This window comes from Citrus clementina, unplaced genomic scaffold (assembly GCF_000493195.1).
Source record: "Citrus clementina cultivar Clemenules unplaced genomic scaffold, Citrus_clementina_v1.0 scaffold_4, whole genome shotgun sequence".
NCBI lineage: Eukaryota > Viridiplantae > Streptophyta > Magnoliopsida > Sapindales > Rutaceae > Citrus > Citrus x clementina.
This window is the reverse complement of record NW_006262274.1, coordinates 7,171,590-7,184,423: the sequence shown is the minus strand read 5'-3', so window position 1 is coordinate 7,184,423 and position 12,834 is coordinate 7,171,590. Positions and strand designations below refer to the sequence as shown.

Below are 12,834 nucleotides of genomic sequence, written 5' to 3'. Positions count from 1 at the left end.
AGAATTAGATATAATTTGATGTTGATGTAAAAGCTAAGTACGGCCCCACACAAGCGCCTGCAGAGGCGCGTGGAGCCATCAAAATCAAACACGCCCGGTAAACCGGTCAAGAAAAGATGACATTTGTCCCTTTGTTTGAACCTCTTCAGTTTTTTAATTAGTATTCATATAAAACTTTCTCTAACGCGACATTATCATTATAGTCCTGACATATTCCATAAAATGACAAATTATTCATAATTTTATTTGTATTTCAAATGAGTCCAACTTTCTGCTTTACACATCCACAAGCTATCTGAGCTATTTACAAATTTGGAAATTATTTTAGAATATTTTTAAATTATGCAAAATACAGGGGATCATTTTTTTATAATAACCCTTTCTATTTAATCAAACAAAAAATTTAAAGAAAAGAATTAAAAAATAAAAATAAAAACCAAGAAACACTACCCGCCAACCCCACCACTGTCTCCTACCTGAGGAAATTTCCTCAATTTTTCTTTCATTTGTTCCTCTTTCTCTTTGTTTTTTTTTCTTTTTTTCTTTCCTAGTTCGTTCACAGAATTGGCAAAATTCTGCAAAGGTGATGGTGAACTAGAAAGCTTAATTTTTTTGTTATATAATTTCTAGTTGCTGTATGTGAAGAAGAAATAAAGGTCAGAGATGGGTTCAAAAGTTGGAAACAACAGCTATGATTACTCTTTCAAGATTCTGTTGATCGGTGATTCAGGTGTTGGAAAGAGCAGTATCCTTCTCAGTTTAATCTCTAACTCTGTTCATGATCCTTCTCCCACAATTGGTATTTTTTTTCCCCCTCATTTGGGATCTTACATGTTGTGAAATAAAACTTTTTTTATAAAATATTGGTCTCTGATGTCAAATTTGTGCTTATATGTATGCATGTATGTGGCATATGTATGCGTACATGTATATGAATTTTATGTTTGCATATAATCGAATTGGCAAGTTGGGATGCCTTGGCTGTGGAGGTTATTAGTGGTTTTGATTAAGGAAAGGTCTGCTTTGAGTTATTTCTCTGTTTTTTGGGGGGTCAACCGGGAAGAAATTAGTAGCGGCTCTCTGTTTTATATGATGCTTATGGGGAATCTGAGTGAATGACTTGTCATTTCTTTGATTAGAACATTCAAAATTATGACTCAGTAATGCCTGACTTGTACTGTTTTATAGGTTTTGCTATTTGAAGTTTTTATTTTTATTTTTATTTTTGATATGTGTTGACCTTTGGATACTGTTGTTTTACTCATGTTCAGGTGTAGATTTTAAAATCAAACTACTCACAGTTGGTGGAAAAAGACTGAAGCTGACAATTTGGGACACAGGTAATGGATGAACATACGTGATTGTTGGTTATTTGTGGCCTCTCTAAATCAACTTCTAAGTGAAGAAGGATGAATAAGATTGTGTGCAACTGATTAATAAGTTACTTTGAACTTATTACACTGGATACAATCCTTTTCAGCTCCATACCAAAATAGCAAAGTCAATGAAGTCACTTTGTTTTACTGAATAACAAGATGTTGTAAACAGGATTCCCGAAGATGTGGGAATTCCTATAGCTATATGTCTATTGGCCACTACATGTAGCGGTTTATACAGAACCAGAAGTCACACCGGTAGTATAATTGAGTATAGTCAAGTTTGTCAAATACGATTAATTGCTTTATTACATAGCCTTTCATGTTTTATTGCAGCTGGACAGGAGAGATTTGGGACATTGACGAGCTCTTACTATAGAGGTGCACATGGAATTATCCTTGGTATGTCCTGTGGATATTGAACATCTCATGTGTCAGAAATCCACAGATTGTATTACCTTATTATGTTGAATTGGGATTTCTACAAGTGCCTGTAATTTGAAATTTTCATTGGTTGGTTTGATAGATGTACTAAAGGAGTGTCTGTGTGAAGTTGCTTGTTTTGACTTGCTTTGATACTTGTTGTTTGTACTGTTAGAAAACCATTGCCAGGTGATTGATTGACAAATGGAACAGTCCTATGTTAAGATAAAGTAGATTGTTCATGGGTGTGTTGTGCTAACAATTGAATGTATTATTTCCCCTTCTTCAGGTGTTGTAGTATCAGCAGAGTGTCTTAGCTTCAAAATGTTTGTAGTTATTTTCATTGCATGGAATGATTTATGCATGCTCTTTTCACTGCAATAGAAAAGCCTAATCATCATATTTATTTATTGATTGACTTATTTTAACATATGTTGTTACATGTCCCTTCAATTTGATAGGACAAAGTAAACACTCCAGGATATTCTTCTCAAATCTACGCCCAGAATATCAAATCTTCACTGTTTGATTTATGTTTTCACTTTTAAGTTGTTATCGTTTTTGTTACATAACTTGCTTTCTTAGTCCTTAGGAATGTGTTGCATGATAATGATGACTTGAAGTTTCATTAATTTGTTACTAATTGTCATTTTTAGTTTATGACGTGACACGACGAGAAACCTTTACCAACTTGTCAAGTGTATGGGCAAAGGAAGTAGAGCTTTACTCGACCAATCAAGATTGTGTCAAAATTTTAGTGGGAAATAAAGTTGACAGGGTGAGTTGATAGTCTGGCTTGGCTTAGGATTTTATTGCTGATATAAATTGTGTATTTTAAAATAAATAATCATCCCATGGGTTTGTACCTACTGCCAGTAGATTCACAAAATACCTTGCTTTTAATGTTTTCAGGATAGTGAAAGGGCTGTTACCAGAGAGGAGGGGATGATTCTTGCACAGGAGCATAAATGTTTGTTTCTTGAATGTAGTGCTAAAAATACAGAAGACGTGAAGCAGTGCTTTAAAGATCTCTTATATAAGGTATCATAACAAGAAAGCTGTATAACCTCTACTATCGATTTCAATGTGCTTCTAGTTCTAATAATTTGAGAGACATTGCTAGTGCTGCTGTTTTAATAGCCGTTGCAAGTGGAATAGCTTAATAGACAATAACAAGAATTATGATGATGCCTAATTGTTTGTGTGGAGCACATAATCAATGGATGCTTCACTTTTGCTGGTTGGTTGTTGATGAAAACATACTACGAGAGATTATATGAAAATTAATTATGAACCTGACACAAAATAATTTCGTGTTTACTCCAACTTTTTACTCCTTTGGTAATCTGTTAATTTACTTTTTCTTGATGTGGTGGCCAACATTATCTGTAGAAACTGATTGCCGGATTATCTTTTTGAGATGAACTCTTATCAGTAAATAAATCTGTGACTTCTTAGATGGTAAAGATTGCACAGTATTGTCTTTCGCCTAATTTGTTACTCTGCACCAGTTCTTATTGATTTGCCTAGTTTACAGATTCTTGAGGTTCCCAGTTTATTAGAACAAGGATCAGCAGTGGTGAAGAATCAAATTTTGAAACAGAAAGAAGTCCAGGAATCGGCTCGTGGTGGTAATTGCTGCTCTTAATTGGTGCCCCGAACAAAGTGATTCAACACAAACATACTACCCGATAAATCAAAATGGAAGTTCAGAAACTATCAGCACAATTGGATGCGGGTGCTTAGATGGTTGAAGACGCTCCAGAATCGGATAGATTAGATGTATGGTCAAAGATGCTCCAGAATCGGATAAAGTAAATGTATGTTCATCGTAAAGTTTCAGCGGAGCTTTCTAGTAGCTTCAATCATATTGTGGATTTCTTTTTGCCCTTTTCAGTTTTCATAAATGTGTCCTTTTTCCAGATTCTATTTTTAATTTTTTATTTATTCAATATATCTCACTGTATATGTTGTAGAGTGAGCATTAAACGGATTTTTGTGGAGTGAAATAATGGTCTTGTGTAAAATGTCGCCACAATGTATATGTTCAAAATTGAATGGTATACTCATACAGCAAATAGCATTTTGGTGCTTCTGTATCCTTTCTTTGTGAGCCATCACCAATGCCAGCTTATAAATGACAAATTTATATTTACATTGACAAATTTTTGTTATCCACGAATCCATCCCGATTGCTTTATGTAATTTAATAACTTTTTTTTTTTTTCACTTTTGATTAACAGAATATTGGCGAAGCAATTTCCTTATCACCTGCGTGACGGGAGTTTCAATTTTAGAAGCACATAAAGTAGTTTTAATTTACAACAAGAAATTAATGTGGTTGACTACAGAAATTAGGTTTTCCCGGTCAGACACGTGTAAGATCGACGGTGCGTGTGATTTCATTGAACTAATGGTGCGTTTATTTAATGGAATGGGAATGAGGTGGACTGGGAATGGACTGTGAATGAGTATGAACTGGAAAGAGAATGAGATTTCAATGTTTACTTGGCAAAAATAAATGGGAATGAAAATGTGCTGGAATGTCATTGATGTGTTTACTTGGCAAAATAAATGAGAATGAGTAATGAGAATGAGAATCAATTTACTAAAAGACCCATAATATTAATAATTAACAAAAATAATTAATTTAAAAATATTATCATTATTGTTGTTGTTATTATTATTATTATTAATAAAAATAATATTAACAATAATTAATAATAACTAAAATAATAAAGTTATTTATTATTATTAAATTTTATTAACTTTATTATTTTAGTTATTATTAATTATTGTTAATATTATTTTTATTAATATTATCATTATTAAAATTTATTATTATTATTATTATTATTTTATTAACTTTATTATTTTAGTTATTATTAATTATTGTTAATATTATTTTTATTAATATTATCATTATTAACATTTATTATTATTATTACTAAATTTATTATTTTAATTATTATTAATTATTGTTATTATTATTTTTATTAATATTATTATTTATTATTATTATTAATTATTGTTATTATTATTTTTATTAATATTATCATTTATTATTATTATTATTATTAAATTTTATTAACTTTATTATTTTATTTATTATTAATTACTGTTATTCTTATTTTTATTAATATTATCATTATTAACATTTATTATTATTATTATTATTATTATATTTTATTAACTTTATTATTTTATTTATTATTAATTACTGTTATTCTTATTTTTATTAATATTATCATTATTAACATTTATTATTATTATTATTAAATTTTATTAACTTTATTAATTTAGTTATTATTAATTATAAAAAAAATAATAACAATAATAATAACAATAATGATAATATTGTTAATAATGATAAATTAATTATTTTTATCATTATTTTTATTGTTAATAACAATAATAATAACAATAATGATAATATTGTTAATAATGATAAATTAATTATTTTTATCATTATTTTTATTGTTAATAATGATAATATTAAAAATAATAAAAATAAATAATATATAAAAAAATTATAGAAATACAAAAGTAAGCATATATTTCATTTCCATTCCTACATTTTCATTTCCAATCCCCCATGGGAATGAGATTCCCACTCTTTATTCCTAAATTATGTGAAACCTACACATTTTATTCTCATTCTCAAATTATATTTTATCGAATAAACATAAATTTTATTCTCATTTCTCATTGCATGAAGTAAACACACCATGTGTTCTTTGTTTTCGACCTGTCTACGATTGGTATTCTGTTTTGTAGCCTAGCACATATAAGTCTCCAAAGTCCAAAAATTATCCCGCCTTCTATTGCCTCGCTCCTTCAATTCCCGCCGCATTTCGTAATTCTCTTCATCGGGTTTAGACTTTGTCCGAACCCGATTAGGTTGCACAAATTTGAAACAAAGAAAAATGAAAAACAAAATAGAAAAAGTATAAATCCTAAACATTCCTATCCCTAATTCGCCGCTCACTGCACTCTCTCAAACCCAAACATGAAACTCCCAAACAGCCATTGAGGGAAAACCATTCAAGGGCTATAGAGATCTCTATGTCGGTGAGTTTTCTTTATTTTATATAAGTCTATAATTTGTAGCTTCTACTGATAGTGATTATTTAGGTTGAATTTCTTTGAATTTAATTAATCAAATCAAAAGCACCAGAGAATAAATTGCTCACTATTTTTTTTTTAAATAGGAGCATTTGGATGTGTCTTCCGCTACTTTCTGGCTTGTGCAAGCCATACAAATATGATCAACAATTCAATATATATATTATATATTAGCTTTTAGAAAATTTGATTCTTTTGATTCCCGATTAGTTTACCCACTTGAAAGCCCCACTTTAAAGCGTTGCTTCTTGCATAATCATGACGATTTTTTGTTGAGGACTTATCTTAATCTGCCACTAATTGTTTCCAATTACAGGGAAACAAGTCGCGTTTGTAGTTATAATTGGCAATATCGGTTCGGTTTAGTGGGAAAGCAGCTAAGGAGACGAGCATTATATTGAAGGTACAAGACTACGACAAATTCAACGAAGTGGCCCATCGTCTCACTTTACTAGCTTTACTGAGCAGTATAATTGAGATTAATAATATCAAAATGGTGGGCTTGCATGGGATTGGAGGAGCGGGAAAAATGATGGTCAAGTTTTCGTGGTTGCCAAAGAGGTAATTATGGCAGATAATATCTTCAAAATTATTTTAATACTCTAAAAATTGAATTCGACGAATATTTATGTCCTCTAAATACTCACATGAGTTTACTAAAATATCCTCAACTCAAAATGTTAATTGGATTACACTAATTGACTTTGGATGACATTGATACATTAAAGATTGTACTATTTTATTTTGCGGACAAAGTCCTAAATGGAAGAAAAAGTTACTGTCAAATCAATTTCTCATGCCTTAACGAAGTAGATGATATAAAGCACTTCTGAAATCATCCATAGGGTTGTTTGTCGTGGGAAACAATATACGAGAGTTTTGACAATACATTGTACGAGAAAGACGAGAAATTTAGGACGACTCGGTTAGAAAACCCAAATCATAAAATTGAAAAGTACAATGTTTACGGTTTTACATCCGGGGTTCAGGTGCATTATTATTTTTACTTATTAATAAGTTTTGTAATATTAAATATTTGATAATTGTTTTAATAGTTTTTTCACTTTGGCTGTTACAGGCTTGGATTTACAAAACGATCAAAGGTTTGCCGTTAGCATGGGTCGTGAAAACGAAGAAGAAAATTTCCCGTATCGTGCAATGGAAGCCCATGGCTTATTCGAAAATCAACTTTGTTGAGGTTATTTGTTCTTCAATGATAAATCTCGTATTGTAAATAATATGTATTGGTTCTTTTTTTAACATTACTAAATTCAAGTTCTGTATACTTATAATTTTGGGTTGAATTCATGGCAAGGGGACATTTTACAAACCCTTGAGCCAAATGCAAAGAAGAGTAGCAAAAAATATTGGCTCACTGTGAAGGATTACATGCCACACATTCCAGACTGGGTTCATAAAGTCGGTATCCTATAAGTACTATTATTTATTTAATCGAAATTTTTGACTTTTTATTTCCTTATTTTAAATACTACTTTATACAGCACCAACCCTCAATCAACGCACCGCCGTCCGTTACAAGGAAATCAGATGAGCATGATGACATGTCAAGCCTAACATCAGAGCAGCTTCATGAGACTTCTGAGGAGGAGGTGCTTGTAGATGACCATCAGGAGCAGACAGACACGTCTGATGACGCACATGATTCCGAGGTTATAAATAATTTATTTTCTTCATATATAAATTATTATTTTTTATTGTTAGTATAAAGTTTTACTTCATTTTTTTTTGTAATAATTAAGGATAAAGTAATTTAATGATTATATACGATGACAGATGGACAAGATTGATCTTAACATTTATGAATTGAAATCAAAATTTAAAGATTTTAAAGAAACCGTGGTGGGATTTATTGATTCATTGACTAAACGTCCAAATAAAGATTCTCTCACTGCACGCTCGTATGCGGTGAGCAAATTTAAATTTAACAATTGTGTTCGTTTAACTTTTAATTTGATAGTTGTTTAATATGTTCATCTTGCCGAACGAATAGGCCCCAGATGACTATGGAGTGTATACTGATGTGGGCAATCAAAATTTTTCTACTCCTACGTCATTGTATAGTTTCTACGGGGATGTTAGTGGGGAGAGTGTGCAGGTCTTCACTGAGGCACCTCCGGGTATTAGTAAGTTCGGCCGAGTATACAGACCGTCGTATGTTTTTAATAGTCCTTACATGATTCCTCCATTCAGGGGAGAAAAGAGTGTCCGACTTTTACCTCCACCGCAAATCATGGACCATGCGATTGACATGAGTACGAGTGTGGATGTAAATTCACTTAGAGGATTAGAGGATTCTAGTCTGTATGATGAGTTTGACTGATGGTTCGTTGGCGATATGACAGTGGATCGGAGAGCCCAACACCCGCAGTCGTTCTTTGAAGTAATTTTGGGTTTATCTTCGATGGGATGGCTAAGTGATGAGGTAATTATTTTTTTAAAATTTCTTTGAGTGTTGTGGATTTGCGTATTATTTTTTCCTTTTACATCGACATGTTTCTGTTCTGCTACAGCATATTCATGAGTATTATCGCCTAATTAGCGAAAAGTAACAACAATATCCGAATGTCTTAGTTCAGCGTGTCACACATATAGACACATATTTTTGGGTAATGTGCAGACATAACCTATAAATAGCCTTTTTATTTATTTATAATCTTCTAACGCCTTGAAGTTTTGTTAATTTATACATTTTTTTGGATATCTATGTACTAGGTGTTTTTGAATCAACTATGGAACAACGGAGATTGTGCCGTCGATTCATTAGTATATAGCGACAGCTTGAATAATTATATTGGTAGGCGGCAGCACACCATGTCTAAACCAATGATGAATGTCAATATGGTGTGTATTTTATTTTATTTATCTTCGAAAATCTAATGTGTCTTTTTGTTGTATGTTTTCTAATTTCATATGATACATGATATATTTACGGAATTTTTTTATATCCAGGTGTTCATCCCTGTTAACCTGGACTGTGAGCATTGGGTATTTACCTGAGTTGACTTTCGTAAAAACAAAGTCTGGATTTATGACTCATTGTTGATGTTTCAAGATGATAAAAAATATAAGGTCAAGTTCAGGCCATTTGAAGTTATCTTCCCTCGATGGTTGGAATATGTTGGATTCTATAACATCTGACTTAAGTTGCGGAGTGCCAACCCATGAAAAGTTGTTGCAGTTAAGGGTGTGCCACAACAAGAGCCCAGTACCGGCGATTGCCGTGTTTTTTTATTGATGTTCACGATATATTTAATGTTCGGGCTTAAATTAGAATTTAACAGTAGTCATGGAGAGTACTTTAGAAAGAATATTGCAGTTAATATATTTAATGACGATATTGTATTTTAAACTGTTGTGAAATTTGAATGTGGAAACATGAATTTATTTTTTAATTTGCGTACTTAAGTTTATTTAATTTTCATGCTCACATATCAATATAAAATAAAAAAACTTAGGAATAACATTTCATGATATATAAGTGTACAATACATAAGTTTGCAAGTGACAAATGTTATAACATAATCACTTGAAAGAATACAACTAATTTCGATTCGATGCAATGAGATTCTTACATCACTTACGGTTATGTCTCGGTTCATTACACCGGCCGCATCTAACAGTTCTCTGGTTGACGTCCTCGCCAGCTGAGGGTATTCTAAGCTTCTTACGACGACCAGGTAGTGGTGCCTCAACAGGTGGATAAACGTGCATCTCTTGAATTTCATCTGGAACTTCCCAATCAGTCACGTCGCCAACCAGCTCCATTGGTTGTGCATAAGTCATTGCTAACGATTCCCTGGTGTAATAGTCACAAAGGTTTATGTAATCCACTCGGACAGTCAAACAAATCACAATGCATGAGCACAAACAAGCTGATCAAATTGAAATACTCTACAGGAGCAAGTTCTATTTTGTATGTCAACTAAGCATTCCTTAATCCCACCACCTACAACTTGAAATCGATGCAGAGACACTGAGCGAACGATCATTCTTTTAGCCATAGTTCTCCTCTCAATGACTCTTTTATCCGCCCATGTTGTTAACCGAGTACTCATTGATTCAGCCACAATTTTTCTATTATAAAACAATTGCTGCAATGTTTTTCTAAAGTGGTCAATAAGATGGGTAACATGAAATTTTCAATGTTCCCTCATGAAAGAATTAACACTCTCTGCGATGTTGGTGGTAAGTATATTATACCTTCTACCTTCAAACTGAGACCTTGCCTAATTACATGTACCAACATTATTCTTTAAGTAATCAGTCGCGCCCGAGTGGAGCATCCACAACCCTTAAAGTTGCCTTTTAAATTATTCGTGTCCATATGCCTTTGCTGCATTAATAAAGGTAGGCTCAAATTCATCCCAAAGAGCTTTAGACATTCTGAACTTTGACTTAATGTTACCTTTCACATGGTAAAAACAAACCCCATGAGCTGCATTGTGAAATACTTTGAGAACGGCTCTCTTTATGGCAGTGCATCGATCAGAGATAATTACTAACTCCGACCTATCGCTAATCACTGTGTGTAACTTTATCATAAACCATTCCCAAGCATCGTTGTTTTCCGAATCCATGTTCCCAATGACTAACGGATACAGTTGATTGTTACCATCGAGACATGTTGCTACGAACATGCTTCCACGATATAACCCCTTTAGATGAGTACCATCCACATCAATGACAGGCCGAATGTACTGCATAAAACCCTTGATGGAAGAGCCAAGTGCTACAAAGTAGTACACGAAATAACCATTTCCATCTTGCTTGAGGTGAGTGATTGTACCCTCATTCGCTTTAGTCAATACATGAGAGTATTTAGGGAGCAAGTTGTATGACTCTACAGGGTTCCCTAGAACTATTTCAAGACCAACTTCTCTAGCCTGATATGCCTGCTGGTATGTTAACTGCACATCGTATTCCTACAATATATCTGCTCTAATATCATTCAGAGTGTATATCATTTTTTCTTGAATATATTTATCTGCAATAATATGACCAACAGCTCGGCTCCTTACTTGATGACGACCACAAACCAATACCTCATTATAACAGGTGTGTACATTGTCAATTCTCCTCACCACCCAAAGACCATCATTATGCTCGATTGAACTTCTAATAGCTTGAATACGTCATTTACATGATTCCGAACAAAAGTGAGCCTCAAAACGTGTCGTTGTAGACCGTGCAATTTTGAAATCAAACTTATCCCTAAAGGCAACCTTGCGCAGTTGTAATATTAACTCATTCTTCTCAGTAAATAGCTTACCTACACTGATATCATCTGAGTCAGAATTGCTAACAAAACTTGGAGCAAGACTTGTGAGGGGGTCAATCCTCTTTATTGAACCGGCCATTAGAGAAATAGAGCGATTGTCTCTATTATTCACAGGAATATCGTCTTCACTCTCATTTTTATGCTACCACGACGGAATATTGGAAGGATCAATACCTCCATCATCACATGCATTATTTAAATGAGTGGCCCTCATACTATTAGAAGGTTCTGCACAAACATTATCCGCCTCCACATTGCCAATGTCATCAACATGATTATCATTGTCGCGGAAATCATTGTTATGATACGGAGAATACCGTTGCTCCAATGACATCGTTAGTGGTAATACATATTCTTCAACATCCATTAACGTAATGTCGTTGTCATCAATGTTGTCATTATTATTGTGGAGTGGAGAGTAATATTGCTACAACGACGTCGCCCTTGGCAGCACCTCCTCTTCAATATTAGGGCCATACATATTTGCTCTAAAGGAAGTTTATGTTTCAACGGGTGGTTCAAGATCTTCATTCAAAGCTCGAGGAGATGTGGCAACGAATATAGGAATGCATTCATAATTGGCCACATCGGATGCCATATGCAATACAACCCTCACTATTTCATCATTAAATATGTCTATGGGTAGTATACACATCCAATAGAATGTGTTACTAGACCTCAAAGTTGTCTTCATTGTGATACTATATTCATTAAGATTTATTTGTAAGACCTCATATACTCTTGTAAAAAACTGATTGAACAGACAATTTTTTCAAACCAAAAAAGCCATATTTTTACCATTCACATACTCCATACGGTCATCTCCTAACGTCTCCCACCAACCATCATAACACAATTGAAGTACAACTGAATTTATTAAGCCTGAAATTATTTAAAAAATTTAATTACGCACTATGAAACTGAATCCATTAAGTCTGTATCTCGGTACGACAGGCTACCTGTCGCACGAACATTGTGTGATAGGCAGCCTTCGCACCTGTCTGCAGTCACACTGAATCAAGTTCGCAAATTAAGAAAATACCTCTTACCGCTCGGTGATACGGATTGGTGTTGGATTCGGATGGATTATGTTGTATTTAATCAGAGTTCACTTTTACCGTTCGCCGTTGCAGTTTACGGTCGCCGATGATGATTCAAAGAGTACAAGATTGCTTTTCGTTTGATCAAGGGGGAGAAGAAATGTTGATTTTGGTTAGTAAACGAGGGTAATTTGGGGGAGAAAACTTTGTGTTTGGTTACTGTTGATAGAAAAAAGTTTAAAGGGCTAATTGTGAAAATAACAAAAATTTTTAGGTTATTTTTGTAAATTTCCCCTCCTCTTTTTTCAACATTCATAATTTTATAGCACTAAAAAGACTATAAACTGTATCAAAATTTTTGACACTTTTCTTTTTGTGTTGTGAGGTGCCGTTACCTTTACTCTGTCAACATTTTTTTTTAATGTAATTGTCACTCTTTTTTTCTTATCTTTTTTTTTTGTGTAGGTGGCCTTCTAGCCACAGGCTTCGAGACTTTAGTAGTACCTTGGCTGCACAGACGGATGTGGAGAAATTACAAGGGGAGGTCAGACTTGGTCGGTCTCGGGAGGAG

At 33.3% G+C, this 12,834-nt stretch overlaps 1 protein-coding gene across 4 annotated transcripts; it reads left to right on the top strand.

The window, feature by feature from the left end:
- The first annotated feature begins 450 nt into the window (after nt 1-450).
- Nucleotides 451-4,225, top strand: LOC18043639 (ras-related protein RABC2a). Of its 4 annotated transcripts, XR_002906087.1 has the most exons (8): nt 451-799; nt 1,272-1,340; nt 1,713-1,778; nt 2,261-2,266; nt 2,456-2,577; nt 2,712-2,840; nt 3,337-3,619; nt 4,043-4,225. XR_002906087.1 is itself a non-coding variant. In XM_024186627.1 (7 exons), the coding sequence occupies exons 1-7, from the start codon at nt 664-666 to the stop codon at nt 3,445-3,447; spliced, it is 639 nt and encodes a 212-aa protein (XP_024042395.1). In that variant the 5' UTR covers nt 451-663; the 3' UTR covers nt 3,448-3,894. The 4 variants fall into 4 exon arrangements, 3 of the variants coding, with proteins under 3 accessions (XP_024042395.1, XP_024042396.1, XP_006436532.1); XM_024186627.1 differs by lacking the exon at nt 4,043-4,225 and having other exon boundaries at nt 3,337-3,894; XM_024186628.1 differs by lacking the exon at nt 4,043-4,225 and having other exon boundaries at nt 3,330-3,426.
- Nucleotides 4,226-12,834: the final 8,609 nt, after the last annotated feature.

Excerpts from the sequence above, each read along its gene's own strand:
- LOC18043639 (XM_024186627.1), top strand. The coding sequence starts at position 664 with ATGGGTTCAAAAGTTGGAAACAACAGCTATGATTACTCTTTCAAGATT. Across the intron at positions 2,578-2,711 it reads TGGGAAATAAAGTTGACAGG|GATAGTGAAAGGGCTGTTAC; the intron begins GTGAGTTGATAG and ends TAATGTTTTCAG. Across the intron at positions 2,841-3,336 it reads TTAAAGATCTCTTATATAAG|ATTCTTGAGGTTCCCAGTTT; the intron begins GTATCATAACAA and ends CCTAGTTTACAG.